We start from the raw sequence: 27,442 nt of genomic DNA, 5'->3' as shown, positions 1-27,442 counted from the left end.
AAAAATGGGGGAATTGTTTCCTCACCGAGTGCTGCCAGTTGGATCTGTGAAATGGATCAGCAAAGTTGTAAGCACAATGGGGTTGAGGCGGAAAGTTTGGCACAAGTCAAGTCTGCAGAGCAAGCCACAAAGCTGAGGAATGTTGGGCAGGCTTTTGAGGGCCTGTTTCCTGTTTGTTGTGTTTGCATTTTCCTGACACACAGATTCAGCCATTGAGGGTTCTGAGGATTCCAACTGGCTTTGTGTGCCATGTTAGGACAGCTGGTTTATATTCTTATTTTGTTTTAATCTACCACTGATTATTGGCTAGTGAGGGGTTTTATGACCAAGATCAAGTTACACTGGAACACTGACTGCAAACAAACATCCTCGAGTGGCTTTGCCACGGCCATAAATCCTTGTTCTCATTAATAACGTGTTTGTAACAGTTTGCAAGGCTTCATTTTTCATTCTCCCCTCAGCTTCCTGTCATTACTCCTGCACGGTGAGTATTCTCAGCTGGCCCACATGCCCTTTCCCTCCTGCACACCCACCACCGAACTCCCCCCCCCCCACACACACCTCCCCCTCACCTTCACCACCGACCCCCCCCCCCCACACCCCCACCGTATCAACAGTTCCTGCAAAAGGAGAAAGCTCGGAAGTGAGAGAGCTGGAAATATGAATGAACTGTGAGACCTGTTGCTGGGCTGGTTTGAAATGCCCTTGGCTCTTTTTTTTGACGGAAGCTGCTGGGTCTGAGTACCCCAGCAGGCCAAGTTCACTCACACTCTGTCCACACAGGGCTTTTTGGGACTGCTGTTTCCCTGGGAAACCTTGGTTCAGTAAAACCCAGCTAAAGACGTCTCAAGGAGGTCCGAGCCTCTTAAGGAATCTTCCTCAAGCCGCCTACCACAGCCACGAGTTGGGATCGAACACAACAAGGCAAGGTCACGAGGCTTTGCCCCTACACTGTGAGGGTCCATGGAGGATTGGGCTCAGGATGTCCCAAAGTGGTGGACAGTATATTGTTATCACTGGGTTTATTGTTCAATGCACAAGTACATAGATGCACTGGTGCAATGAGAAACTTGCTTGCAGCAGCTTTACAAGCATGTAACATCACATACACAACAGGTAAAACATCAACTATTGAAGAATTATGCAAAAACTTTGCAGGAATAAACACAATTGTTTCAAAAAACATACATTGTAGTGCAACGCAGTTTTGGGTTATAAATGCAGTTGGCCAGAGTTCAGCAGGGTCAAGATATGTGGCTGCCAGGAACCTTATCCCAGTGGACCATTCTGAAGAACAGCGGGGGACTTATCTCTGGCAGCCTAGACGATGTTCTCCCAACTAAATTATCTGCACCTCCTTACTTGCCCATGAGAGCTTTCTGTTTCTGAGGTATCAATGGCCTTTGCACTTCACAGGTTGCTATACCAAGGATTGTGCTAGCTGGTTCAAGTGGTTGAAGGAAAGTAACTGTTGCTGAACCTGGTGGTGTGGGACTTCAGTCCTCTGTACCTCCTGCCTGATGGTAGCTGCAAGAAGATGGTATGGCCCAGATGGTAGGAACCTTTGGTGATAGATGTTGCCTCTTTGAGGCAGTGCCTCCTGTAGATACTATTGATGCTGGGAAATATGAGGTACACAGTCAAAGACATCTTCAAAAGGTGATGGCTTAAGAAGGTGACTCCCGTCACCACTCAGGACATGTCCTCTTCTCATTACTAGCATCAGGGAGATGGCACAGCAATGTGAAGACTCACACTCAACGGCTTTGGAACAGAAAATAAACTGGCCCATTAACACGACCTCAATATTTTGCAACAGACACAAAATGCTGGAGGAACTCAGTAGGCCAGGCAGCATCTATGGAAAAGGAGAACAGTCGACTTTTCGGGCTGAGGCCCTTCAGCAGGACTTCTTTTGCAATTATTTATTTAATTGGAGCTGGTGATAATTTTTATGTACTGCGCTGTACTGTTGCCACTTAAACAACAAATTTCACAACTTATGTCACTGATAATAAGCCTGATTCCGATTCTTTTGAAGTGTAAGACCTATTGATATCTAGGAAACAAATCTCTCACAAGCAAGTGAGGAGATGTGGATCATTTAGTTTTGTATTGTTGGGTGAAGGACGGTTCGGCTAGCAGGGCCTAACTGGTAGCCTCACCACTCCCCCCTGCTGTTCTTCAGAACGGTCCAGTGGGATGGGTCCTGGCAGCCACATCTCCTGATCTGCTGGATTTAGGCCAACTGTATTTCTAAACCAAAACTTCTGCGAGATGTAGGGAGGCAATTCTGCTCCAGGGCAGAGCTTCAGCCAAGGAGAATGTAAGGGAAATAAACAGCTTTCTTCTCACTTCCCCTTTCCTCTGGCTGGGCCTACTGCATAATATTGCTCAGAAAGAAATCGAGACTATCCTTCAGCATTTGATGAAAGGCTGTATGCCTGGCTTTAACATGGCACAAAGCCAAGAAATTACTGCATGTTCGAAATGGGCCGCTTCTCATCCTTCACTCCCTTCACAGAACTCCAGGCTGGTGTCATGGCAGTGATGGAATACTGCACTATCAGAGGTGCTGTGTCCCGCACTGTGCAGCACTCCCACAGTGTGGGACACAGCACCGCTGACAGTGCAGCAGGTTCAAATTCATATTTATTTATAACATGTAGGTCAGAGCATGCAGTGAGAGGCATCATTTGCGTTAACCAACACGCCCGAGGATGTGCAGGGGGGAGCTGCAAGTGTTGTCATTGATTCCAGTGCCACCGTAGCATGGCCACAATGCTCAGCAGAACAACACAGAGCACAACAAAACACCAACTGCAAAACAAGTCCCTTTCCTCCCCCCCACCCACCAACACAGACAGACAGACAGTCCCCCAACTCCAGGACAAGACTCTGGGCCTCCAGCTTCCAGCCTCCAGGCTTTGGCCATCAGCTTTTGATCTCCGGACTTCTAACTGACCTTGGTATTGACCCCTGGATGAGCTGACAAAGGGACCCCAAAGTCCAGGCTCGAAGTCTGGGGGGGGCACCAACTGACCAGCCCTCGTGCTTCCTCCTGCCTTCTGCCCACAAGGACGTCCAGTTCTGGAACCCACTGATCTGGGACACTGGTCACTAGGCTTTGAACGTGGAGTAGAGGTCTGGACTCTCGATGCCCATCATCACCTATCCACGTTGTTGGACTTTGAGCGCAGAGCAGAGGCCTGGGCTCCACAAGACCATTGTCTCATATCCACATCACTGGACAAAGAGTGAGGGCCTGATATTGAACTCTGCCACATCCCTGTACCTAACACTACTCTGACCTCTAACTCCCCCACTTCAAGTCAAGTCACTTTTTTATTGTCATTTGAACCATAACTGCTGATACAGTACATAGTAAAAATGAGACAACGTTTTTCCAGGACCATGCTGTTACTTGACACAGTACAAAAACTAGACTGAACTACATAAAAAACAACACAGAAAAAAAAACTGCACTAGACTACAGGCCTACCCAGGACTGCATGAAGTGCACAAAACAGTGCAGGCATTACAATAAATAATAAACAGGACAATAGGGCAGTAAGGTGTCAGTCCAGGCTCTGGGTATTGAGGAGTCTGATAGCTTGTCCACAGTCTGGTCGTGAGAGCCCAAATATTTTGGAGCCTTTTCCCAGGCGGCAGGAGGGAGAAGAGTTTGTATGAGGGGTGCGTAGGGTCCCTCATAATGCTGTTTGCAGCATGTCGTGTAAATGTCCATAATGGCGGGAAGAGAGACCCTGATGATCTTCTCAGCTGACCTCACTATCCGCTGCAGGGTCTTGCAATCAGAGATGGTGCAATTTTTGAACCAGGCAGTAATGCAGCTGCTCAGGATGCTCTCAATACAACCCCTGTAGAATGTGATGAGGATAGGGGGTGGGAGATGGACTTTCCTCAGCCTTCACAGAAAGTAGGGACACTGCTGGGCTTTCTTTGCTATGGAGCTGGTATTGAGGGGCCAGGTGAGATTCTCCGCCAGATGAACACCAAGAAATTAAGTGCTCTTTACCATCTCTACTGAGGAGCCGTCGATGGTCAGTGGGGAGTGGTCGCTCCATGCCCTCCTGAAGTCAACAACCATCTCTTTTGTTTTGTTCGCTGTCCCTAACCCCCAACCTATCCCTAACTTTCTGTCCTCAAAATCATCTCTACACACTTAAAAAACAATTAAATCTGAGCCACAACCTCGATAGAGACTGCAACTCAGTGCCATCCTGATTCTCAAAGTTCATGTCTATAAAGCAGAGATATAAAACAAATCAAGCTGTATAAGATGATGAGAGGCATTGATCGTGTGGATAGTCAGAGGCTTTTTCCCAGGGCTGAAATGGCTAGCACGAGAAGGCACAGTTTTAAGGTGCTTGGAAGTAGGTACAGAGGAGATGTCAGGGGTAAGTTTTTTACACAGAGAGTGGTGAGTGCGTGGAATGGTCTGCCAGCCACGGTGGTGGAGGCAGATACGATAGGGTCTTCTAAGAGACTCCTGGATTGGTACATGGATCTTAGAAAAATAGAGGGCTATGGGTAACCCTAGGTAATTTCTCAGTAAATACATATTCGGCACTGCATTGTGGGCCAAAGGGCCTGTATTGTGCCGTAGTTTTTCTATGTTTCTATGTTTCATAGTGTTTTATTTGGCAGAAGAGCGGCAGTTTTCTGTCACTAACTGAATTTAAAAAACAGAAGATGCAGGAAACACTTATCAGGACAGGCGGCGTCTGAGGAAGAGCAAGGTTAACACTTCAGGTTGTCGTCTCTTTGTCAGAACTGGGAAAGAGAGTGAACAAGTTAGTTTTTTGCTGCAGACAGGTTGACAGGACACAAGGAATAGAGTGATGCCAGGCTTGGTGGGATCATAAACTGTTGAAGAAGCCATTTCATAGAGTCATGCAGCACGGAAACAGGCCCTTTGGCCCATCTCATCCATGCCAACCAAGATGCTCATCTAAGTTCAAACACGAGAAAACTTGCCACCTTGTACATCTTTCTCCCCTCCCTCCACCATCTTATTCTGCATTCTCCCCTTCCCTTCTGGTCCTGAAGAAGGGTCTTGGCCCGAAACCTCGAGTGTTTATTCTTTTCCATAGACGCTGCTGGTCCTGCTGAGTTCCTCCAGCACTGCGTGTCTATGTTGCCCATTTAAGCCTGTTTCATTTGCTAGCATTTGGCCCATATCCCCATAAACCTTTCCTATCCAAATACCTGATCAAGTGCCTTTCAAACATTGTAAGTTAGAGATAAAGGTTAGCTGTATTTGTCACATGTACATGAAAACATACATGAATCGTTGCCGTCGAATCTAATCAGTGTGGATTGTGCTGGGCAGCCCGCAACCATCACCACACTTCTGGCGCTGACATAGCATGCTGCCCACAACTCGCCGGCTCCACCTGCACATCGTTGGAAAGTGGGAAGAGACCGGTGCATCCGTAGCAAAAGCACGTGGTCACAGGGAAGGACGTATAAATTCCGCACAGACAGGAATCGAACCCCGACCTTTCAGCCGTCGCTGTCAAGCGATGCATTAGGCCATGCCTCCCCACTTGTACACGTCTCATCCACTTCCTCTGGCAACTCCATCCATTTCCAGTAGATAGGTTATCACGGACTGCTGCAGAGCGGAAAAGCACAAGCAAAGAAACATACAGACACTGTCAGCTGCTCCCGGCTACCTCAGCTGTGACGAAAGGTCTTCCGCAGAAAAGTTAACTCTGTTTCTCCTACCGCCGACGCTGCCTGACCTGCTGAGTGTTTCTAGCATTTTCTAAATTGCCAGCACTTGCAGCTTGCTTGATTTGTGGCTTGTGGTTTGATGTTTTATATTCCGTGTTTTTTGCTCCTTTTTTGCCGTTTGCGTGACTTGTTTTCTTCTGCACGTCGGATGTTTGATGTTTTCTTTGAACGGGTTCCATGGTGTTTCTCTGTTTAGTGACTCTGTGTGGGAAGACGAAACTCAGGGTTGTACACAGCATACCCACTTCGATAATAAATGTACTTTAAATCTTTGAGTCTCTTTCAGTCTCTCACTGAATGTGTGGTCATTATCTATTCAAGGGAACAAGCTATGTGTATATTATAAACAACAGAGACTCTGCAGATACTGGAAATCTTGAGCAATGCACACGAAGTGCTGGAGGAATTCAGCAAGACAGACAGTATCTATGGAAGCGGATAAACAGTCAGCATATTGGGCTGAGACTCTATTGTTTTGGTTTCTCGTCTTGTGTGTAGTTTTTCATTGCTTCTGTTGTGTTACATTGTTCTACGGGGTAGCATATGGTGACGTATACGTACTTTGGTAATGAATTTACTTTAAACTTTGAACTTCATCATGTTCAGAAGAATGAGAGGAGATCATGTAGAAACATATAAAGTTATGAAAGGGATAGATAAGATAGAGGCAGGGAAATTGTTTCCACTAGTAGGTGAGACTAGAACTAGGGGACATAGCATCAATATTGGGGAAGTAAATTTAGGACAGAGATAAGGAGGAACTGCTTTTCCCAAAGAGTGGTGAATCTGTGGAATTCTCAGCCCAATGAAGCAGTGGCGGCTACCTCAGTAAATATATTTAAGACAAGGTTGGATAGATTTTTGCATAGTAGGGGAAATAAGTGTTATGGGGAAAAAGCAGGGAGGTGGAGAGGAGTCTGTGATCAGATCAGCCATGATCTTATTGAATGGCGGAGCAGGCTCTATGGGCCGGATGGTCTACTCCAGCTCCTCTTATGTTCCCTGTGTTTCAATAATACTTCACTGGTTGCCGGGTACCTTGGAATGTCCTTATCACAAGATGGAGGATGTTCTATAAATGGCAGTCTGTCTTTCTTTTCAACATCTGCACCAGTTGTGAGATGAAGGATGGGAGGAGTAGAGACGTTGGTTTGTAACGCTCTCAAAGAGCCACTGCCCTCTCAGTTACATTGGGACCAGTTTAATGTATCAGCAAAAATGTGAACTCTACTGGAATTAATAAACTGCAAAAGCAAAGAGCATTAACAGATTTCTGTTCCATTCTCAACACCAGCTGTGGCTTCGATGCAATTCAGTAATGGGATGGCCAGTTCACACCTCTCTGTCTCCTCGGGCTGCGAGCAAAGTGAAGCGAGACAGCTCCAAGATTTGGTGGCAGCTATTACTGTAAATGAGAAAAAGACTGCAGGAGAGAAAGAGATAAGCCCAGCAAGTTGACTGGAATCATAAACAAGTGCTGTCCGTTTAGCCCTTGGTAAATATTTATTGCAAATTGTGGTAAAATTGTATGTAGATTCCAATTCATGGGACTTGCTCAGCCCAATAAAAGAGAAAAAAGAATTCCAAACGTAAAATCCCATGGGAAGTTTAATCGAACACAGAGAGTGGATCGGGAATGGAACTCGCTGCTGAGGGAAATCCAATAAACGGAGAGAATATTAAACGCATGGAGGGGACAAGCGGAAGATTATGAGAGGGAAAAAAAAGTTTTAAAAAGCCAAGCATGTTAGTCCCATTCCAACGTGTCGATCTATAATCTCCTCTTGAGCTAAGGTTAGGTTGAGATTATGCGGGCAGCGGGCGAATCAGCCCTCTTGTGCTCTTTGATCTGGCCCACGCCTTCATTAACCAGGTGCAACACTTGCCTTTGTTGAATCTTGCCCCTCCTGACATAGGACATCAGGTTTGTGGGGGATTAGCCAGGGTTACTCAGGGTGTGCTTAGGGTTTGTGGGGCTGAAGCCAGGGTTAATCGGGAAGTGCCTAGGGTTTGTGGGGGTGTGTGCCCCTTTTGGACTTTAGGATTAGGTTTGAGTGTTGGGCTGGTGGATGTATATTTTTGGCTGGGAGAGGTTAGGCTGCAGAGTTTTGAGTGGTGATGTATGAACTGCTATGGCAGATAGGCTGATATGGTGAAGCCAAGGTTAGGGTTAGGGTTATGGTTACGGTTAGGTTGAGATTATGCATTAGGGTTAGGATTAGGGTGAGGCCACCCTCAGAGGGGAGTAGCAACACCTTGAATTGACTTGACTTTGTTTATTTCTTACATCTTTCACATACAGTAAGATTTACAACACATCTGTCAATATGGCTTAGAAATACAATTGTATCAGCATGAACTAATCATTCTGATGGCCTGGTGGAAGAAGCTGTCCTGGAGCCTGTTGGTCCTGACTTTTATGCTGCGGTACCGTTTCCTCGACAATAGCAGATGGAACATTTTGTGGTTGGGGTGACTCCGGTCCCTAGTGATCCTTTGGGCCCTTTTTATGCACCTGTCTTTGTAAATGACCTGCATAGTGGGAAGTTCATATCCTTATATTTCATCCTTATATACTGTACAACATGATGCATGAATATTAATTTCTCCTTCCGGTAAACAAATAGCCCCTTCCCCTCTATTCCCCACTCTGACATTTTACTTCTTCTCAGCTGCCTATTACTTCCCCCGGGTCCCCTCCTCCTTCCATTTCTCCTATGGTCCACTCTCCTCTCCAATTAGATTATTTCTTCTCCGGCACTTGACCTTTCCCACCCATCTTCCAGCTAGTTTTGATTTGTTTTTTTTTGTCAGCTAATTTTATGTGAATGTGGAGAGCATTAAATGTACAGAGGGGACAAACGGAAGATCATGAGGGGAAAAAAATTAATTTATAGGTTGCACTTTTGAAATACGATCACTATGCTTTTGAGAGGCTTTGTGCCAATTTGGCATCCTAATGCTTTTTTTTGCCTTGGTCTTCAGATCATTCTAGCTTTGTTAGTGTGATCACTCAGGTGTGTTTGCAAGATAATTTTATTGATGTTGTCAACTTAGAATATTAACTGTCAGTGATAGCACAAAGGGAAAAGAATTCAGATGAGGCAAATTCCCAGGGTAAGCAATTTTTTAAAATATCCTGGTAAATCAAAATGATTCAAAAGGAATCAAAATGATTCCTGACGTTGACTGAAATTCATACTATTTATTTCTCCAAAGCCTGTGTAAACTTCACCTATATTTATCAGGATTTCCCGAAATTCTGTGACTGGAATCATAGTCATCAGGTGCAGAAGCAAAGCTTTTGAGCTAAGCTAACCAAGATGACCCATCCATGCTAGTCCCATTTGCCTGTATTTGTTCCAGCACCTTAACCTTTCCTGTTCGTGTGCTTGTCCAAGTGTCTTGTACCTGCCTCAACCACTTCCTCTGGCTGCTCATTCCATATGGACCATGCTGTAGGTGTAAAAGTTGCCCATCAAGGATTCAACATACATTCATTATCAAAGTATGAATGTAATATCCAACCCTGAGATCCATCTTCCCGCAGACAGCCACGAAACAAAGAAACACTGGCGAAGCCGTTCAAAGAAAACTTCAAACACCCACTGCGCAAACAGTATTAAGCAAGCAGAAAGCACAATAAAATATCAATACAAAGTCATTGAAACAGTCCAGGAGGTTTCAGTTCAGTTCAATTTAGCACCGTGCCTTTTGTTCACTGCAGGCCACAGAGCCAATCCGTCCTGACCAAAATCACACAAAATAGCAATAATAAAAGGTGAGTATTAAATCTCTCACCATTCCTCTTAAAACCTCTAGTTCTTGATTCCCTCAGTCTGACAGTGGAGGTGATTTGCTGTGGGTTGTGTGACAACAGCAAATTCCAGTGTGATAGTGAGAAGCCGGACTGTTGTAGTGATGCAGAACCAGGGGTAAATTTTGGTTGAACCTTAGAAATGGTATGTATAGTATTTTGGGAAGTCCTGATAAATATGTGAAGTTTACACAGACTTAGGTGAAATAAATAGCATGAAATTCAGTCGATGTCAGGAGCAAGAATCATTTTGATTTACCAGGATATTTTTTTAAAAATTGCTGACACTGGGAATTTGCCTCATCTGAATTTTTTCCCTTTGTGGAATCTCCATATCCCTCCTGTCCATGTACAGTACTGTGCAAACATCTTAGGCACATATATATAGCTAGGGTGCCTAAGACATTTGCACAGTACTGTATTTCTCAAGATGTAGTGGAGAGTCGATTTGTAAATCTGACAGGACCAAAGGATGCTGGGAATGGTAAGCATGGCGTGTGGTGGGAGGTGTGTGGGTCAGGTGACAGAGAAGGAGTGTCAGGGGCAGACACACCCAACCCTGGAGCACCAGGCAAGGTCATTTGATTCCAAACAATTGGTTTATTGATCAGTACAGAAGGTCTCCTGCTGTTTCCCACTCCCTCCCCTCTCCCTTCCCCTTTTCCCAACCATGATTCCCTCTCCCTGCCCTTTTCCCATTCGCAGACCACAACAGAGACCCGTATCAGAATCAGGTTTATCATCACTCACATATGTTATGAAATTTGTTTGTCTTTTGCAGCAGTATTACTACAGTGCTGTGCAATGATTTGATCTGAATGAGTGGTATACAAGCTTTTCCCTGTACTTTGGTACATATAACCAAAAGTAAACCAATTCCAATTCCTCTTTCAACTCCAACTCCAATTTCCTTCCAATGCCCTTAGTGCTGCTCTGATGTGTTAGCCTAGATTTTAAGTAAAGATTGTAGTGATGGTTATTCTTTCCCCAGGGCCTGGGAGGCTTCTTACCAAACTCAGCTAAACACACCTGCTTGACCTTGACTTTTCCAAAGGGTCAGAGTTATTGATGGTTAAGTTAAACTTTTAACAAATACTCTTCACTCAGTTTTTTGTCATAAATAAGAACCAGTCCGTATTTCGAAACATAAATTGCAAGCAACCATCAGTTTGAAATTGGAAGTACAACTTTACAAAGTAAAGTGACCAGGAGACTTGTCTCCATTAGCCAAACACAAGACAATGGGGTTTTGTTAATTGGCACATCAAACATGTTGGGATGTTTGTGTACTCGGGGGAGAGCCCTGACAGTATTAATTGTGGATGTTTGGGATCTCTGTCGCCAGAAGCTTTTAAGACCATCTGTGTGAGTTACTTTGTCCCAGCAAAAGTATCTAGAAAATATCAGATGCAGGTGATGTCAAAAATAGTATAAATACCATCTCAGTTTGGGGTTTGTTAGGATTGGCCAGAAGAACATCAGAAAGATGGGGTTGCAGAAAGAAGAACAAGTGTTCATTTGTCAACCTTCAGTCTCACTGATGGACAACTCACTGGCATGTTCTTTTAGTTCATAATATTACCTGTATTTGGAAATCCCTTGTAGTCTGTAAATATATTGTAATTTGGCAATCTTTTATAAATCAGAAATCCTCCATGATTGTTAAATGTGGATTAAGAATTATTTATCTGTATTTAAATGTGTATACTTAAAAAATAAACCAGTTCTTTGGCTGGAAGTATTTACTGCTTGGTAGGGAGGGAGGAAGCAGTGGGTGTGGCAGCCAAAACTCACTGCAGAGGCTAGACAGTGAAGTAGGCTTGTCGAAGAGTAGTTGGATACAGTATAATCTCCCTACAGCGAGGAGTCCATAGCTATCTATATCGGATAGGGCTTAAAATCTTTTGAGTTTAGGGCTTTGCAGACAGGGAACCCAATACCATCACAATGTGTGAATTATTAACTACATTAAACAAGCCTTTTGTTACACAGATGAGCAAAGCCCCCTCGTGTTCTTGTCATTCTTACCATGCTTTACGTATCGAGACACAGCCAGGGTTAGGCCGAGCCATGTGATGAATGCGGATATTATGACAGCTGGCCTTTATATCCTGATGCATGTTCATCACTGAGTATCACTTCCAGGAAGACTTCGCGTGCTGTTAAACAGTTCACACTCTGTCATTATGTTTATATTGTTCCAAATGCTGAATCAGACCACAGTCAAATGGTGTGTGTGTGTGTGTGTGTGTGTGTGTCTGTGTGTGTGTGTGTGTGTGTGTGTGTGGCCCTGAATCAAATGGCATAGCTCGGGATGGCCAAGTGAGCCCCTTGTTCAAGTTGGATCACTGTTTACCTAATAGCAAGTTTGCTTCCACTATCTAAACAAACCAGATCATTTTTTAAGAATTGTGTTACAGTTTTTATTCCCCTAACAATGTGGAAAGCCATCATTTATGCCAATAAATTACGCTTAAGCTTTTAACGTGTCATTACACGGGTATCTTAATTTTGTGTATGACCCTGGGGTTAAAAAGAACACTTACATTTAATTTTTCTACGGATCAGATGTATCCAGTCCCAGTGTGATTTTTATACTTGGCTACAGGGAGGTGAGTGTTAACAGTAAGGGCAGAATTTATTCCCACGACCTCAACTCCTCCCACAACTTGCCCTTCAAATGTCTTTGAGAGGGTGGTGGTAAACTCCTGCCTTGAGCATCTGTGACCTGAATTAAAGGTGCTATCTGAGTGTGGCTGGGTAAGGAGTTTGAGGATTTAAAATAGTTAAGAGCAGAAGTAGGCCACAGACCCTCCAACCTGCCCTGCCATTCAATATGATCATGGCTGACTGGTCCATATCCCTTCTCTGTGTCAATTCCCCATTAATCCCTGCCTCTGTTTTAACTACCTCAGTGATCCAGCCTCCACAGCCCTCAGTGTTGTGGAGAATTCCAGCGATTCACTCGTCCCCCTGCAAAAAGACACAAGGTTCAGCACTGATGTTGGAGTGGTGGTATATAATAGACCATATGAAGATCATAAGATATTGGAGCAATATTAGGCCACTGGGCTCATTGAGTCTGTTCTGCCATTTTATCATTGCTGATCCATTTTCCCTCTCAACCCCAGTCTCCTGCCTTCTCCCCGCATCCCTTCATGCCCTGACCAACCAACCTCTGCATTAAATATACATGAAGTGACAAAAAAATTTACAGATTCACCACTCTGGCTAAAGAAATTCCTCCTCATCTCAGTTCTAAAAGGAAACCTCTCTATTCTGAGGCTGTGTCCTGTGGTCTTAGACTCTCCCACCAATGGAAGTATCCTCTCCACATCCACTCTACCAAGGCCTTTCTACATTTGATAGGTTACAATGAGGTCACCCACTCATACTTCTGAATTCTAGTGAAAACAGGCCTAGAGCCTCTTTATATGACAAGCCATTCAATCCTGGAATCACTTTCCTGAATCTCATTTGAGCCCTCTTCAATGCCAGCACATCTTTTCTTGGATCCACAACCCTCAGAGGTCTGGAGAATTCCGGAGATTCACCCATCCCCTGCAAGAAGAAACAGCAGGGATCAGCAGTGATGGTGGAGCGGTGGTACATCATCTGAGACAGGAGGGTAACTGGTGCCAGTCATGTCCCTAAAGGGTTATAGAGCAGTACAGTACAGAAACAAAACCTTCGGCCCATCTAGTCTGTGCCAAACCCTTATTCTAGAAGAACATAGAAAATACAGCACCCTGCAGGCCCTTTGGCCCACAATGCTGTGCCAAACATGTACTTACTTTAGAAATTACCTCAGGTTGCCCATTGCCCTCTATTTTTCTAACCTCCATGCACCTACCCAGGAGCCTCTTAAAAGACCCTATTGTATCTGCCTCCACCACCGTCGCCGGCTGCCCATTCCACACACTCACCATTTTCTGCCTAAAAACTTACCCCTGACATCTTCTCTGTACCTACTTACAAGCACCTTAAGACTGTGACCTCTCATGCTAGCCTTTTCAGCCCTAGGAAAAAGAATCTGACTATCCACATGATCAATGCCTCTCATCATCTTATGCTCCTCTATCAGGTCACCTCTCATCCTCCATTGCTCCAAAGAAAAACCAGAGGGTGCCTAAATCCTTGTGGGCAGCTTTGCTAGAGCTGTTTGGGAGGGTTTAAACTAATTTAGCAGGGGAATGGGAACTGGAGTGATAGGGCTGAGGATGGGGCAGTTTGTAGGGAGATGATACAACAAAATTGCAGTCAGGTAAAGTATAACATAGGAGCAAAGTCAAAAAGGGTGATGGATACAGGACTGAAGGTATTATATTTGAATGTACAGCGCATACGCAATACGGTAGATGATCTTGAGTGCAGTTAGGGATTGGCAGGTATGTCATTGTGTGCATCACTGAGTCTTAGCTGAAATAAGAGCATAGCTGGGAGCTTAACATCCAAGGATACACCTTGTATCAAAAGTACAGGCACGTAGGCAAAGTGTGTCTGTGTTGGTGGAAAATTAAATCTAATCCTTAGAAAGAGTTGACATAGGATTTGAAGGTGTAGAATCCTGTGGTCCTGCAAAGTGATTTCAGGGAGTTAGATGCAAAGTAAAGGACAGGACCTTCAGGGCTGTGATCATTAGACCATAAGACCATAAGATATAGGAGCAGAATTAGACCATTCAGCCCATCGAGTCTGCTCTGCCATTCCATCATGGCTGATCCCGGATCCCACTCAACCCTGCCATACACCTGCCATATCTGTTGATGCCCTGACTGATCAGGAAACGATCAACTTCTGCCTTAAGTATACCCATGGACTTGGCCTCCACTGCAGTCTGTGGCAGACCATTCCACAGGTTCACTACTCCCTGGCTAAAAAATTCCTACTTACCTCTGTTCTAAAAGGTCTCCCCTCAATTTTGAGGCTGTGCCCTCTAGTTCTGGATTCCTCACCATAGGAAACATCCTCTCCTCAACCATCCTATCTAGTCCTTTCAACATTTGGTAGATTTCAATGAGATCCCTCTGCATTCTTCCAAGTTCGAGTGAGTATAGGCCCAAAGCTGCCAAACTCTCATATATTAACACCTTCATTCCTGGAATTATCTTCATGAACTTCCTCTAGACCCTGTCCAATGACAACGCATCCTTTCTGAGATATGGGGCCCAAAACTGTTGACAATACTCCAAGTACGGCTGGACAAGTGTCTAATAAATCCTCAGCATGATCTCCTTACTTTTTTATTCTATTCCCCTTGAAATAAACGCCAACATTGCATTTGCATTCTTTACCACAGACTCAACCTGTAAATTAAACTTCTGAGATCCTTGCTATTCATGCCACGTGGTAGCGATGCCAGAAATAGGAAGATTATACAGTTAAATTTATGGATAAGGAGTTGGTGCAGGAGGGAGGGCTTCAGGTTTTTGGATGATTGGGCTCTCTTCCAGAGAAGGTGAGACCTGTACAGAAGGGATGGTTTGCATCTGAACTGGAGGGGAATAATATTCTAGTGGGAAAGTTTACATGTTCCCTGGGGAGCAGGGGAGGGGTGGGGTTTAAACTAAACTGCATCGAGTGATCATAATACCATTAGTATCAAAGTAATTATGGAAAAGGATAGGTCTGGTGTGGTAATCTATGTATAACTGTCTGGACACGCCCCCTGCTGACTGCTCCTGTGGCTCCTCCCACAGACCCCTGTATAAAGGCGATTGGGGCACTGCTCCCCCACCTCAGTCTCCGAGATGTCGTGCTCCCTTTTTGCTGTTAATAAAAGCCTGTCTATCGTTCACTTCCAGTCTCCGAGAGTTATTGATGGTGCATCATCTGGTCTGCAGGGGAATGGGAACCAAAACACCAGAACTGATAATGGAGAGATTGTGGGAAAGATGTTGTTAAACCTACATACGAGGTCAGGAATTAAAAAGTCGAGCATGGCGCGACTGATGTTCCGTGCTGCGTGTATTTCAATGCGCGGAGTATTGGAGGAAAGGCGGAAGAGTTTAGGCTGTAGTTCAGCATGTGGAATTATGACATTGTAGCTATAAGTGAGCTTTGGTTGAAGGAGGGGCAGGATGAGCTGCCCAATATTCTGGGGTTCCGTTGTTTTAGATGTGATAGAGTGGGAGGGATTAAAGGGGCATTAGTCAGGGAAGGTGTCTCGGCAGTGCTCAGTCAGTGCTGACTGGAGAGCTCGTCTAGTCAGGCTTCATAGGTAGAACAGAGGAGTAAGAAAGGTATGACCATGTTAATGGGATTATATTGCAGACCACCCAATACACAGTCTACAGGATTAAGAGGAACAAATTTGTAGAGAGAGTGTGGCAAGGTTGTGATAGCAGATGATTTTAACTTTCCACATATTGACTGTGACGCCCACACTGTAAAAGGGCTGGATGGGAAAGAGTCTGTCAACTATGTTCGGGAAAGTTTCCTTAATTAGTATGTACAGGTCCCAACTAAAGAGTGCGTGATACGAGGTCTGCTATTAGGGAATGAGACAGGACAGGTGACAGACGTTTGTGTGCAGGAACATTTTGCATTTAGTGATCGTAATGCCATTAGTTTCAAAGTAAATGTGTGAAAAGACAGGTTTAACCTGTCGGTTGAGATTCTTAATTGGAGAAAAGCCAATTTTGACATATCAGGAAGCATGAGTGGATTGGAATAGCTGTTTTCTGGCAAAGGTTAAATGGGAGGCCTTAAAAAAGTGAAATTTTGAGAGTACAAAGCTTGTATGTTCCTGTCAGAGTAAAAAGCAAGGCCCAGGCTATTTTCTAAACAGAGAGAATTTTTTTAAAAAAATAGAAGCACAGAGGGACTTGGGAATCCTTGTGAAGGACTCCCTAAAGGCCGAGTCATGTGGAAAGGAAGGTAAATGCAATGTTAGCATTCTTTTCGAGGACTGGAATGTAAGAGTTGGGATACTCGGAGTATTGTAAGCAGTTTTGTGTCCCTTATTTAATAATAGATGTGATAACACTAGGGAGGGTCCAGGAGAGGTTCATGAGAGTGATTCTGGGAATGAAAGGGTTAAGGTACGAGGAGTGTTTGATCGCTCTGGTCCTGTACTCGCTGGAGTTTAGAAGAATGAGGGGTAGCTCATTGAAACCTATTTAATATTGAAGGTCCTAAACAGAGGAGAGGATGTTTTCTATACTGAATGAGTCTTGTACCACAGGGCCCACCCGCACAATAGAGGGGTGTGCATTTAGAACAGAGGTGAGATGGAAAGTCTTTAGCCAGAGGGTGGTGAGTGCATGGAATTCATTGCCACAGATGGCTATGGAGGCCAAGTCATTGGGTATATTTAAAGCGGAAGTTGACAGGTTCTTGGTTAGTAAGGACATCAAAGGTTACAGGGAGAAGGCAGCAGAATGGGTTGAGAGGAGTAATAAATGTCATAATGGAAGGTGGAGTAGGCTCAATGGACAGAATGGCTTGTTTTACAGTCTTATCTCAGTTTTAAAGGGCACCTTTATTTTAAGGCTGCGACACTCGATTCTAGATTCAATCCTCACATTATAGACACTGGTGACTTTATGGTGACAAGGCAGGTTGGATAAGTAACTGGACAGTCCTTCTAACAAAGGAACATAAGCTCAGTCAGATTCTTTGCTCTACACTCAGTCCCCAATTTATTAGTTACGTCCTGTACCTAATAAAGTGGCCACTGAGCATATATCCGTGAGCTTCTGGTGCTGTAACCCATCCACTTCAAGGTTTGATGTGTTGAGCATTCATCCACCATTGTAATGCCTGGTTATTTGAGTTGCTGTTGCCTTCCTGTCAGCTTGAACCAGTCTGGCCATTCTCCTCTGGCCTCTCTCACTAACAAGGCATTTTTTACCCCCCAGAACTGGATAATTTCTGTTTTTCACACCATGCTCTGTAAACTCTAGAGGCTGTTGTGTGTGAAAGCCCCAGGAAGTCAGCAGTTTCTGAGATACTCAAACCACCCCATCTGGCACCAACAATCATTCCATGGTCTAGGTCACTTAGATCACATCTTTCTCCCCATTCTGATATTTGGTCTGAACAACAACTGAACCTCATGGCCACATCCGCATGCTATTACGCAGTGGATCGGCTGATTAGATATTTGCAATAATAAGCAGGTACACCTATTAAAGTGGCTACTGGGTGTATGGATTCAAGGCCCAGTGTTAATTGAATCATCGGTGTTAGCATTGCTTAGGGTGGTTGAACTCCCTGATGAATGTGTCCATATTTGTCATTAGAATATTTTGTCTTTGTCTGCGAGCAAACTATTTGCAAAGTCTACACAGCAAAGACGGTAGTGTAGCAGTTAGTGCGATGATGTCGCAGCTCGGGGTGTTGGAGTTAAGAGTTCAATTCCGGCACTGTCCGTAAGGAGTTTGCCTGGTGTCCCCAGGAACTGTTCCTGTGGCTGCTCCGGTTTCCCCTCGCACCGGTTAGTAGATTAATTGGTCACTGCAAATTGTAAACAAGAGAAAATCTGTGGATGCTGGAAATCCAAAGCGACACACACAAAACTACCGGAGGAACTCATCAGGCCAGGCAGCATCTATGGAAAAGAGTCCAGCTGACGTTTCGGTCGGCAGGTCCTTCCGTGTGTGTTACTGTACGTTGTCCTGTGACTAGGCTAATGTTAAATTGGTGGGTTGCTGGGTGGGCTGGAAGGGTCTGTTCCACACTGTATCTCTAAATAAATACGTACAGTAAATTACAACATTCAGGGGCATTTGGGCAAGTTCACAGAGTACTGTAGGTGTTGGATCTGGTGATTTTGCTTTCCAGATGTTCAACAGAAGTCAAGAAAGAGGCATAAAACTTGTTGCTGACGGCTGTTTATTGAGTGTAATAAGAACAAAGAGAGAAATTGCTGTAGTCTTATACAAGAACTAGTTCGGACTAGAAAGATAACAAGATATTGCTAACAATTAACCAATGCAATAGCCAGCTTTGTGTGGAGTGACACATGCTACAGAAAAACTAAGAAGCTTCCAGAAAAATGCAGAAGCAACTTCTGCAGTGACTCACGGAGAAGAGCGAACTTAGAGCTCCGGCCAACGGGCCTCGTCCAAACTCAGGCTAATCTTAAGGAAGTCAGTCTATGACCTCCTCCATGCTCAGCCTCTTCCCTACCACAGTGCACTCATCACCCTATACTCATCTTCCTCCGTACACCGCCCAGCGGTTCCCCTGGCTAACCACAGCCTCCCCCAGCAGCCCACCTTCCTGTATGGTGTCACACAGGCTGTCCACTTGGGGCATACCCTGGGACCCTAGCAGGCTGGACCAAAACCCTGAAAATGTGAGTTCAAATCCCACCAATTCTGAGTTCAAGTTTCCCTTTTGTATTATCTTGATGTTTGGAACAGTCTGGCTGGACTATTTCATTGTAAATTGGTATTTCACTGTAAATTCAAAGCTTTTCACTGTAAATTGGTATCTGTAACATAATAAAGCAATTACTTCTCCCATCTCTCAGAATAGTTTTTAATCAAAGCCGCACCTCACAGGTATATCACAACCCACAGCCTTTCCTTGCCACACAGTTTGTGTTTCCCTTGAAAATTATTCTGCTCCATGCACAGTAAAAGCAGCCATCAAGTGCACAACCTCACAACGTGTGTGTGTGTGTGTGTGTGTGTGTGTGCGTGTGCGTGCGTGTGTATGTGCGTGTGTATGTTGTGTGTGCGTGTGTGTGTGTGAGAGGGCTGAGAAACATTGCTGAGGGATCTCCACAAAGCTAGAGCTTTGCCGATGCTTCGTACAGGCGACTGGCTGTTCCAGCAGGAGTCTCATTCCTCTCACAGGGAGGTTTGGTGTAACTCGGGATTTCCCTTCTTGTTTACACAGGTGACGTGCAACTGTTTCACTGTCAGTGACGGCGAGATGCAAGAAGCTGGTGTTGGCCTCTATCCCAGGTACACTGAGGGGACTGGGCAACATTTGCTGCACGTGCTCTGGCAGCACAGATGCTGGTCTTTGGCTTAGAAAGAAACCACAACTTAAGTTTTCTGTGTTTTATGATTTAAAGGTGGTTTTGAAATGCTATTTATTGCTGTTGCAGTTTCCACATCTGCCTCTGATATTTCCACTCCAGCAATCTCTTGGTGTTGGAAGCATTCACAGTCCATATAATGTAACGCTTCTGAGATGAACTCAGTACATCTCAATATTGTGCTGACCTTTTAACCTACTCCACAATCAATCTAACTCTTCCATCTCACACAGCCCATAACCTTCCACTTTACCTACATCCATGTGCTCATCTAAGAATTTCTACCCCTTCCACCACCCCCGGCATGCACTTCCCAGACTGTGTGTAAAGTATTTACCTCTGACATCTCCCCCAAACTTTCCTCCACCTACCATAAATAGATGTCCTCTGCTATTGGCCATTTCTGCCCTAGGTGCTGGCTGTCCTCTCCATCTATTCCTCTCATAATCTTATATACCTTTATCAAGTCACCTTTTTCCTCCTTCATTCCTAAGTGAAAAGTCCAGGCTCACTCAACCTTTCCTCGTGTTCTCTAATCCGGACAGCACCCTCACTAACCTCAACTCAGAGATTTTTGGATTGAGGGAGGAAACCCATGTGGTCATGGGGAGAACGTACAAACTCCTTACAGACAGCGGTGGGAATCGAACCCCGATCTTACCACTTGCGCTGTGAAGCATTATGCTACCTTGCTGCCCTCTTTCACTTCTCCTCTCGGTCTGCAAGTGAGACCATTGTCCATGGTGCTATCAAGTGACACTTGCCCGCCTTACTGATGACACCCCTTTTGGTTTTTGCCAGGTCCAGTGGTGAGATCATTCCTCACATAAAGGGTGATGACTGTGGTTGTCAAAGGTTATATAGAACCCGAACACCCTCCAGGCAACTTCTTTGGTCCAGTCTTTTCATCAGTGACCTTCCTTCCATCATATAATTAGAAATAGGGAAGTTCGTTGATGGTTGCACCCTGTTCAATTCTGTTTGAAACTGCTCGGCAAAGGAAACAGACCATGCCTTTATGCAGTAAGATCTGGGCTCGTAGAGTTATACAGAACAAGAACAGGCCAATTGGCCCAACTCATTCATACTGATCAAGATGTTTGAAGCAGCTCCTTTTGCCTGCATTTGACTCATTTCCCACTAAGTCAGGGTTCCCAATCTTTTTTATGCCATGAATCCTTACCATTGACCAAGGGGTCCATGGATCCTATGGACCTCAGAAGGCAGTGGAGGTCAATTCTCTGGATGCTTTCAAGAAAGAGTTAGATAGAGCTCTTAAAGATAGCAGAGTCAAGGGATATGGGGAGAAGGCAGGAACAGGGTACTGATTGTGGATGATCAGCCATGATCACAGTGAATGGCGGTGCTGGCTCGAAGGGCCAAAGGGCCTACTCCTGCACCTACTGTCTATTGTTGGAACCCCTGCATTAAAGCTATTCTAACAATATACCTGTACAAATGCCCTTTAAACGTTGTCATTACCCTGCCTTTATGAAACTTGTTCCATACATCTAACGCTCTCCATGAGAAAAACTTGCCCTTCAGATCATTTTAAATATTTCCTCCTCATTTTCAATTTTCGTTTATTTATTTAGAGATACAACATGGAGCTGCACCACACCGCCCAGCAACCCACCTATTTAACCCGAGCCTAATCACAGGGCAGTTTGCAATGACCAATTAACCTACTAACCGGTACACTTCTGGGATGTGGGAGGACACCGTAGCACCTGGAGGAAACCCACACACTCATAGGAGGGACGTATAGATTTCTTACAGATGGCATCAAAATTGAACTCTGAACTCTGACTGTAATAGCTCCAATTAGCTGTAATTGGTCCAAGCTACCAATGCACTCTAAATCTTTGCCGTCTACTTTTAGACTACCATACCCTGGGAAAAGGATTCTAATTATCCACCTTGTTTATCTCATAATGATGTTATAAACTTCTATAAAGTCCCTCATCCTCCTTCACTCCAGGGAAAAACCTCTCCTTATAACTCAAGTTTTCCAGTCTCAGTGGCATCCAAATAAATCTTTGCGGTTCCCGTTCCAGCTTAATGAGATGCTGAGTGACTAGAACTGCACACAATAGTCGAGCAGGGGTCTCAGCATTGACAAATACAGATACAACTCCTGTGTGATCATTGTCCTGTCCGATAAAGGTGGACGTGCCAAACGCCTTCTTCACCACTCTGTCTACCTGAGCCACCAATTTACATTCGGGCATGTGGTGACAAAAGATAAGCAGTAATTCCGCAAAGCACTGATCTTGTCCAGCGACAGAGATTCGAACAGCTACCGTTCACATTCCGTGACATCGCTCAGTCTTCGCCATCAACGCCTCAGAAGTCGGCCGGCCAGTGGCGTAGTGACGTCCACACTGAATTTCCAGGCAAATGGTCCTGGGTGTGAATCCGGCCGGGTCCTTGCTTGCTTTCCATCAGCGCAGGGTTGAGCCATGAGCTAGCAACTCAGCCTCGTAAAAAACAGAGAAGAAAAATGCTAAAGTGTCGGCAAGGTTGTCGCCTGACATGCCACATGGCATGGAAAGGAACAACAGCAAATAGGTTGGTTTTTGGGTGGTGCGGTTCATTGCTCCGGAAGGACCTGTTCCGTGCTGTATTGTCAGGGAACATCTCGGGGATGTATAAGATATGATTTAAATATAAACCTTTCTTTCACAAAATAAACTGGAACAAATCCACTAAACAAAGAGCAGTTAAAACGAGTCAGCGTATGTGCATCCACAGTAGAGTAGCGGTTAGCGTGATGCTGTTACAGCTCAGGGCATCGGAGTTTGGAGTTCAATTCTGGCATCCTCTGTAAGAAAGTTTTCCCCCCACAGTCCAAAGACTGGTTGGTAGTATAATTGGTCATTGTAAATTGACCTGAGGTTAGGCTAGGATTAAATATGACGATTGCTGGGTGTGTGGCTCGAAGGACCATAAAGGCCTATTCCCAACTGTATCTCAATTAATTAAAATTTTAAAAAAAATTTCACTAACTTCAGTAGAAAGGTCCAGTGGTGTGTTGTCAAGGTGATATTGTACAGTGGGACTGCAGGGCACTTGGTAGAATAACAATGCGAGGCAGCCTTGATCTGCAAAATGCACATTGTTCACATTAAGCTTATCAGTCTCAACCAGTATGAAGTTTGCTGCATCAGGAAAGGTCCTGGTACAAACACGTGCAATTTAATTTGGCAAGCATGCAGCTTTATTGTTAAATTGCTACTGTCATTACTTGAGTTGGAAAATCTCTCTCTCCTCCTTGAGGCACATCATTGCTCACTGAAGTCCTTTGTTATCGGAGCTATTATGTAAAGAAGGAGAGGGAATTTGTATTTACACGGCACTCCTAATGAATTCAGCAGCGCTAAGCTTCAGTTAAATGGATTACATGGATTTCACTGTTTAGGGTTGAGATAATTAATGGCTGCTTTCAATTTTAATTGACAGAATATAAAATGCCGTTTGTAACCTACACTCACGAGGGATGTGCCCTATATTTTGAAGTGACTTGCATATGAATGTGTTGCTGAAAAGTGAGAAGGTTATTGAAATAGAGCAAGGCTCAACAATCGGGTGCCCATTATTAGTACATGCAAGCACAGCTTGAACCTTAAACACCAAGGCTTTCCCTCCCTATAGTGTGACCTTTTAAGTACGAAACCTCATCTGAAGCAGGTTCCTGGAGGTTAAGGATGATTTAATGACAATGTGGGTTGCTGAAGAGATTGTTGCAGGATTCACGGAGTGATTTGGTAGGTTGTTTCAGAAACGAGGGGCGAGATGCTGGAGGAACTGAGCAGGTCAGGCAGCATCTTTGGAGAGATGTGGACAGTCAACATTTTGGGTCAAGACCCAGTCTAGGTGAAGGGTCTAGATCTGAAATAGCAGCTGTCCATTTCCCTCTACCGATGCTGCCTAACCTACTAAGTTTTCCAACATCTGGTGTATTACTCCAGATTCCAGCAACTATTTCTTCAGATCTTGTGTGCTTATTCCACTGTTTACATGTGTCCACCTCTGTTCCTGTGCTAGAGATTCAAGCGACTCGACCCCATACTATATGGTCCTTCTCCACATTGTGTGGACTTGGGCTTGGGATTTCAATGTATCAATGGGGCTATTACATTTTTCCAAAGGGGGCTTGAGAACATCCTTGAAGCATTTTCTTTGCCCTCTGTCTGTCGTGGAAGTTCGTTAGAATGCTGCTTTCAGGACTCGACAGGCTTGTGGAGAGTGTGGCTAGCCAGCTGGAGCTGGTTGAGTGAGATCAGACCCAAAATGCTGGAGATGTCGGCCTGGTTGAGAAGAAGATGATTAGCTTTATTTGTCATGCATCCATAGAAACAGACAGTAAAATGCACCATTTTGTGTCAAATCAAATCAACGAGTTTTGCGCTGCACTCCCCGTAAACGTCACCACACTTCTGCCACCACCAGAGCACGTCCACAATTCAATAACCCTAACCATGCTTCGCCAGCATTTGATATTCCACCCGTGGATTTAGAGACAGCATTGGTGATACTTCTCCTTTGAGTTGAGATGTCCACCTTGGGTTGTCTGTGTCTTTGAAGCATTCAGTAAGACGAAGATCACTGCTGCTTTGTGGACCACAGCCTTGCTGATGAGTGTGAGGCACCAGAACTTGAACATGAGGGAACAGGAGCAGAGGTCCTCAAGCCTGCCCTGACATTCAGTATGATTGTGGCTGCTCTACGCTGGCTTCAACTTCTCTTCTGTGCCACTTACCCACAACCCTTAATACCTTCATCAGATTCAGTCATGGAGTACATTCAGTCTATCTTGTCTGTGCCAAACTATTATTCCGCCAAATCCCATCGGCCTGCACCTGAATCAGAACCCTTCAAAACCCTCTCATTCATTTTATCTATCCAAATTTATTTTAAATGCAGAAACAGAACCCATAGCCGCCACTTCTGCTGGCAGCTCGTTCTGTAATCTCACCACCTTCTGAGTGAGCAAGTTCCCCCTCATGTTCCCCTTCAATATTTCACCTAATTTATAGTGATTCCCTCTTTCAAAAATTTATCGATGTCCACTATAAAAATATCTAATGATCCAGTTTCCACCACAGTCAGGGACACAGAATTCCACAAGTTTACCACCCTCGGAGAGAAGACATTTCTGCATACCTCAGTTTTTATTGATCACTGTGGTGTAGAAGGGAGGCACAATAGTGTAGTGGTTAGTGCAGCTCTTTGCAGTGCAAGGTGTAAGACCAGGGTTCATTGTCTGTAAGGAGTCTGTGTGTTCTCCCCTTACCTGTGGGTTTCCTTTGGGTTCTTCAGTTTCCTTCCCCATCACAAAGATGTACAGGTTAGGGTTAGTAAGTTGTAGGCATGTTACGTTGGTACATCGTCAATATGAACAACACATTTCACTCTATGTTTTAATGTACATGTGACAAATGCAGCTGATCTTATTCTTCTCCTGTGTCCCACACCTATCCTCAGTCTGGTTAAACCTGTGCTGGAAATAGTGGCCAATTTTGCCACCAATGCCCCAATTTTTGTCGAGAAGTATCTCCTAAAATACGGAAAATGGTCCCTGATTTCCCAGACCTCAATGTGGATGTTCATGGTCAAAGGCAGTGTTACGGACGGGGCAGATTGGCAGAGATCCTTTGGTTTCAGATGTCAGAGTGTAAGGGCTGATCTTTCCTACACTTCAGTGAAGGATTGGAATTTGGCCTCCAAGTGTGCACATGCACAGATGCTCCTGTGGACTTGAGGTTGAGGTGGTCCTCATTCTGGAGAGAGGGTGACAGTGGTTTAACAGTTTCATCTTGACCCGCAGATTAGTTCCTCTCCAGTGGTGGGGCTTGTTGGAGGTGAAGTACAGCATTGAAGTGATGAAGATTGAGTATGGGGATGATGATGTAAAATAGTGCCAAAAGACCATAAAATGTAGGAGCAGAATTAGGCCATTTGGTCCATTGAGGCTGCTCTGCCATTTCAACATGATAGAATTATTATCCTTCTCAACCTCATTCTCCTGCCTTCTCTCCATAACCCATAACACCCTTAGTGGTTAATAATGTAATTCTGCTCTGATTATGGTCTAACGTCTTTTATGGTAGTAAATCAGCTATGATCTTGATGAATGGAAGAGAGGATCAAAAGGTTGGCGGTTTGGTGACGTACTCCCACTCTGAGGGTTGCCCTGAGATCTCAGGAACTGTATAAGTGTAGATGGCCATAATCTGAAAACTCATGGCTTGGCAAATCCCTCACCAATCTGCATTCACCAACAAAAATCTAGCAAAAGAGCATAAGAATCATAAGGTCATAAAACTTAGAAACAGACAACACTTTCACAAATCTTCCTTGCACTTGTTCGAGCTTCAGAATCAGAATCAGGTTTATTATCTCCGGCATGTGACATGAAATTTGTTAACTTAGCAGCAGCAGTTCAATGCAATACATAACCTAGCAGAGAGAAAAATAAATGTTAAATAAAAATATTAGTAATAATAAATAAACAAGTAAATCAATTATGTATATTGAATAGATTAAAAAAACATACAAAAACAGAAATACTGCATATTAAAAAAAAAGTGAGGTAGTGTCCAAAGATTCAATATCCATTTAGGAACTGGATGGCAGAGGGGAAGAAGCTCTTTCCTGAGTTGCTGAGTGTGTGCCTTCAGGCTTCTGTACCTCCTTCCTGATAGTAACAGTGAGAAAAGGGCATGCCCTGGGTGCTGGAGGTCCTTAATAATGGACACCGCTCCCTAAAGATGTCCTGGGTACTTTGTAGGCTAGTGCCCAAGATGGAGCTGACTAGATTTACAACCTTCTGCAGCTTCTTTCGGTCCTGTGCAGTAGCCCCTCCATACCAGACAGTGATGCAGCCTGTCAGAATGCTTTCCATAGTACAACTACAGATGTTTTTGAGTGCATTTGTTGACATACCAAATCTCTTCGAACTCCTGATAAAGTATAGCCACTGTCTTGCCTTCTTTATAACTACATCGATATGTTGAGACCAGGTTAGATCCTCAGAGATCTTGACACCCAGGGACTTGAAGCTGCTCACTCTCTCCACTTCTGATCCCTCTATGAGGATTGGTATGTGTTCCTTCGTCTTGCCCTTCCTGAAGTCCACAATCAGCTCTTTCGTCTTACTGACATTGAGTGCCAGGTTGTTGCTACGGCACCATTCCACTAGTTGGCATATCTCTCTCCTGTACACCCTCTCGTCACCACCTGAGATTCTACCAACAATGGTTGTATCATCAGCAAATCTGTAGATGTTATTTGAGCTATGCCTAGCCACACAGTCATGTGTATATAGAGAGTAGAGCAGTGGGCTAAGCACACACCCCTGAGGTGCGCCAATGTTGATCATCAGCGAGGAGGATACCAATCTGCACTGATTGTGATCATCTGGTTAGGAAGTCGAGGATCCAATTACAGAGAGAGGTACAGAGGCCCGGGCTCTAAACTTCTCAATCAGGATTACGGAAATGACGGTGTTAAATGCTGAACTACAGTTGTTGAACAGCATCCTGTCATAGGTGTTTGTGTTGTCCAGGTGCTTAATTATGTCTTTCCTGTCAGGTCCCAAACATAAATATATATGAAATAACCGGTGCCTCCTTTTGGGCCTATTATCTACAGAAGTCTATTCTGGCGTTGGAGAGAGTCCAGAGGATGTTCACAAGAATGATCCAGGGATTGAAAGGGTTAACATATCAGGAGCTTTTGATGACTCTGGGCCTTTCCTCGCTAGAGTTTAGAAAAATGATGGGGGGGATCTTATTGTAACCTATCGAATATTGAAAGACTTACAGTGGATGTGGAGAAGATGTTTCCTAAAATGAGGCATT

General features: G+C 44.5%; 1 protein-coding gene across 6 annotated transcripts in view; it reads left to right on the top strand.

Moving 5' to 3' along the window:
* The window catches only part of smyd3 (SET and MYND domain containing 3), a 990,938-nt gene that overhangs the window by 775,472 nt on the left and 188,024 nt on the right, over positions 1 to 27,442 (top strand). For all 6 annotated transcript variants that reach the window (XM_059985566.1, XM_059985569.1, XM_059985568.1 and 3 more), the window contains one exon: positions 19,433 to 19,500. In XM_059985566.1, the coding sequence (XP_059841549.1) occupies positions 19,433 to 19,500 (68 nt within the window). The remainder of the gene's footprint in view (positions 1 to 19,432; positions 19,501 to 27,442) is intronic.

Source organism: Hypanus sabinus, chromosome 12 (genome assembly GCF_030144855.1).
Source record: "Hypanus sabinus isolate sHypSab1 chromosome 12, sHypSab1.hap1, whole genome shotgun sequence".
In the NCBI taxonomy this organism is placed as follows: domain Eukaryota; kingdom Metazoa; phylum Chordata; class Chondrichthyes; order Myliobatiformes; family Dasyatidae; genus Hypanus; species Hypanus sabinus.
Note: the sequence above shows the minus strand (reverse complement) of the source record. Positions and strands in the feature narration are given on the sequence as shown.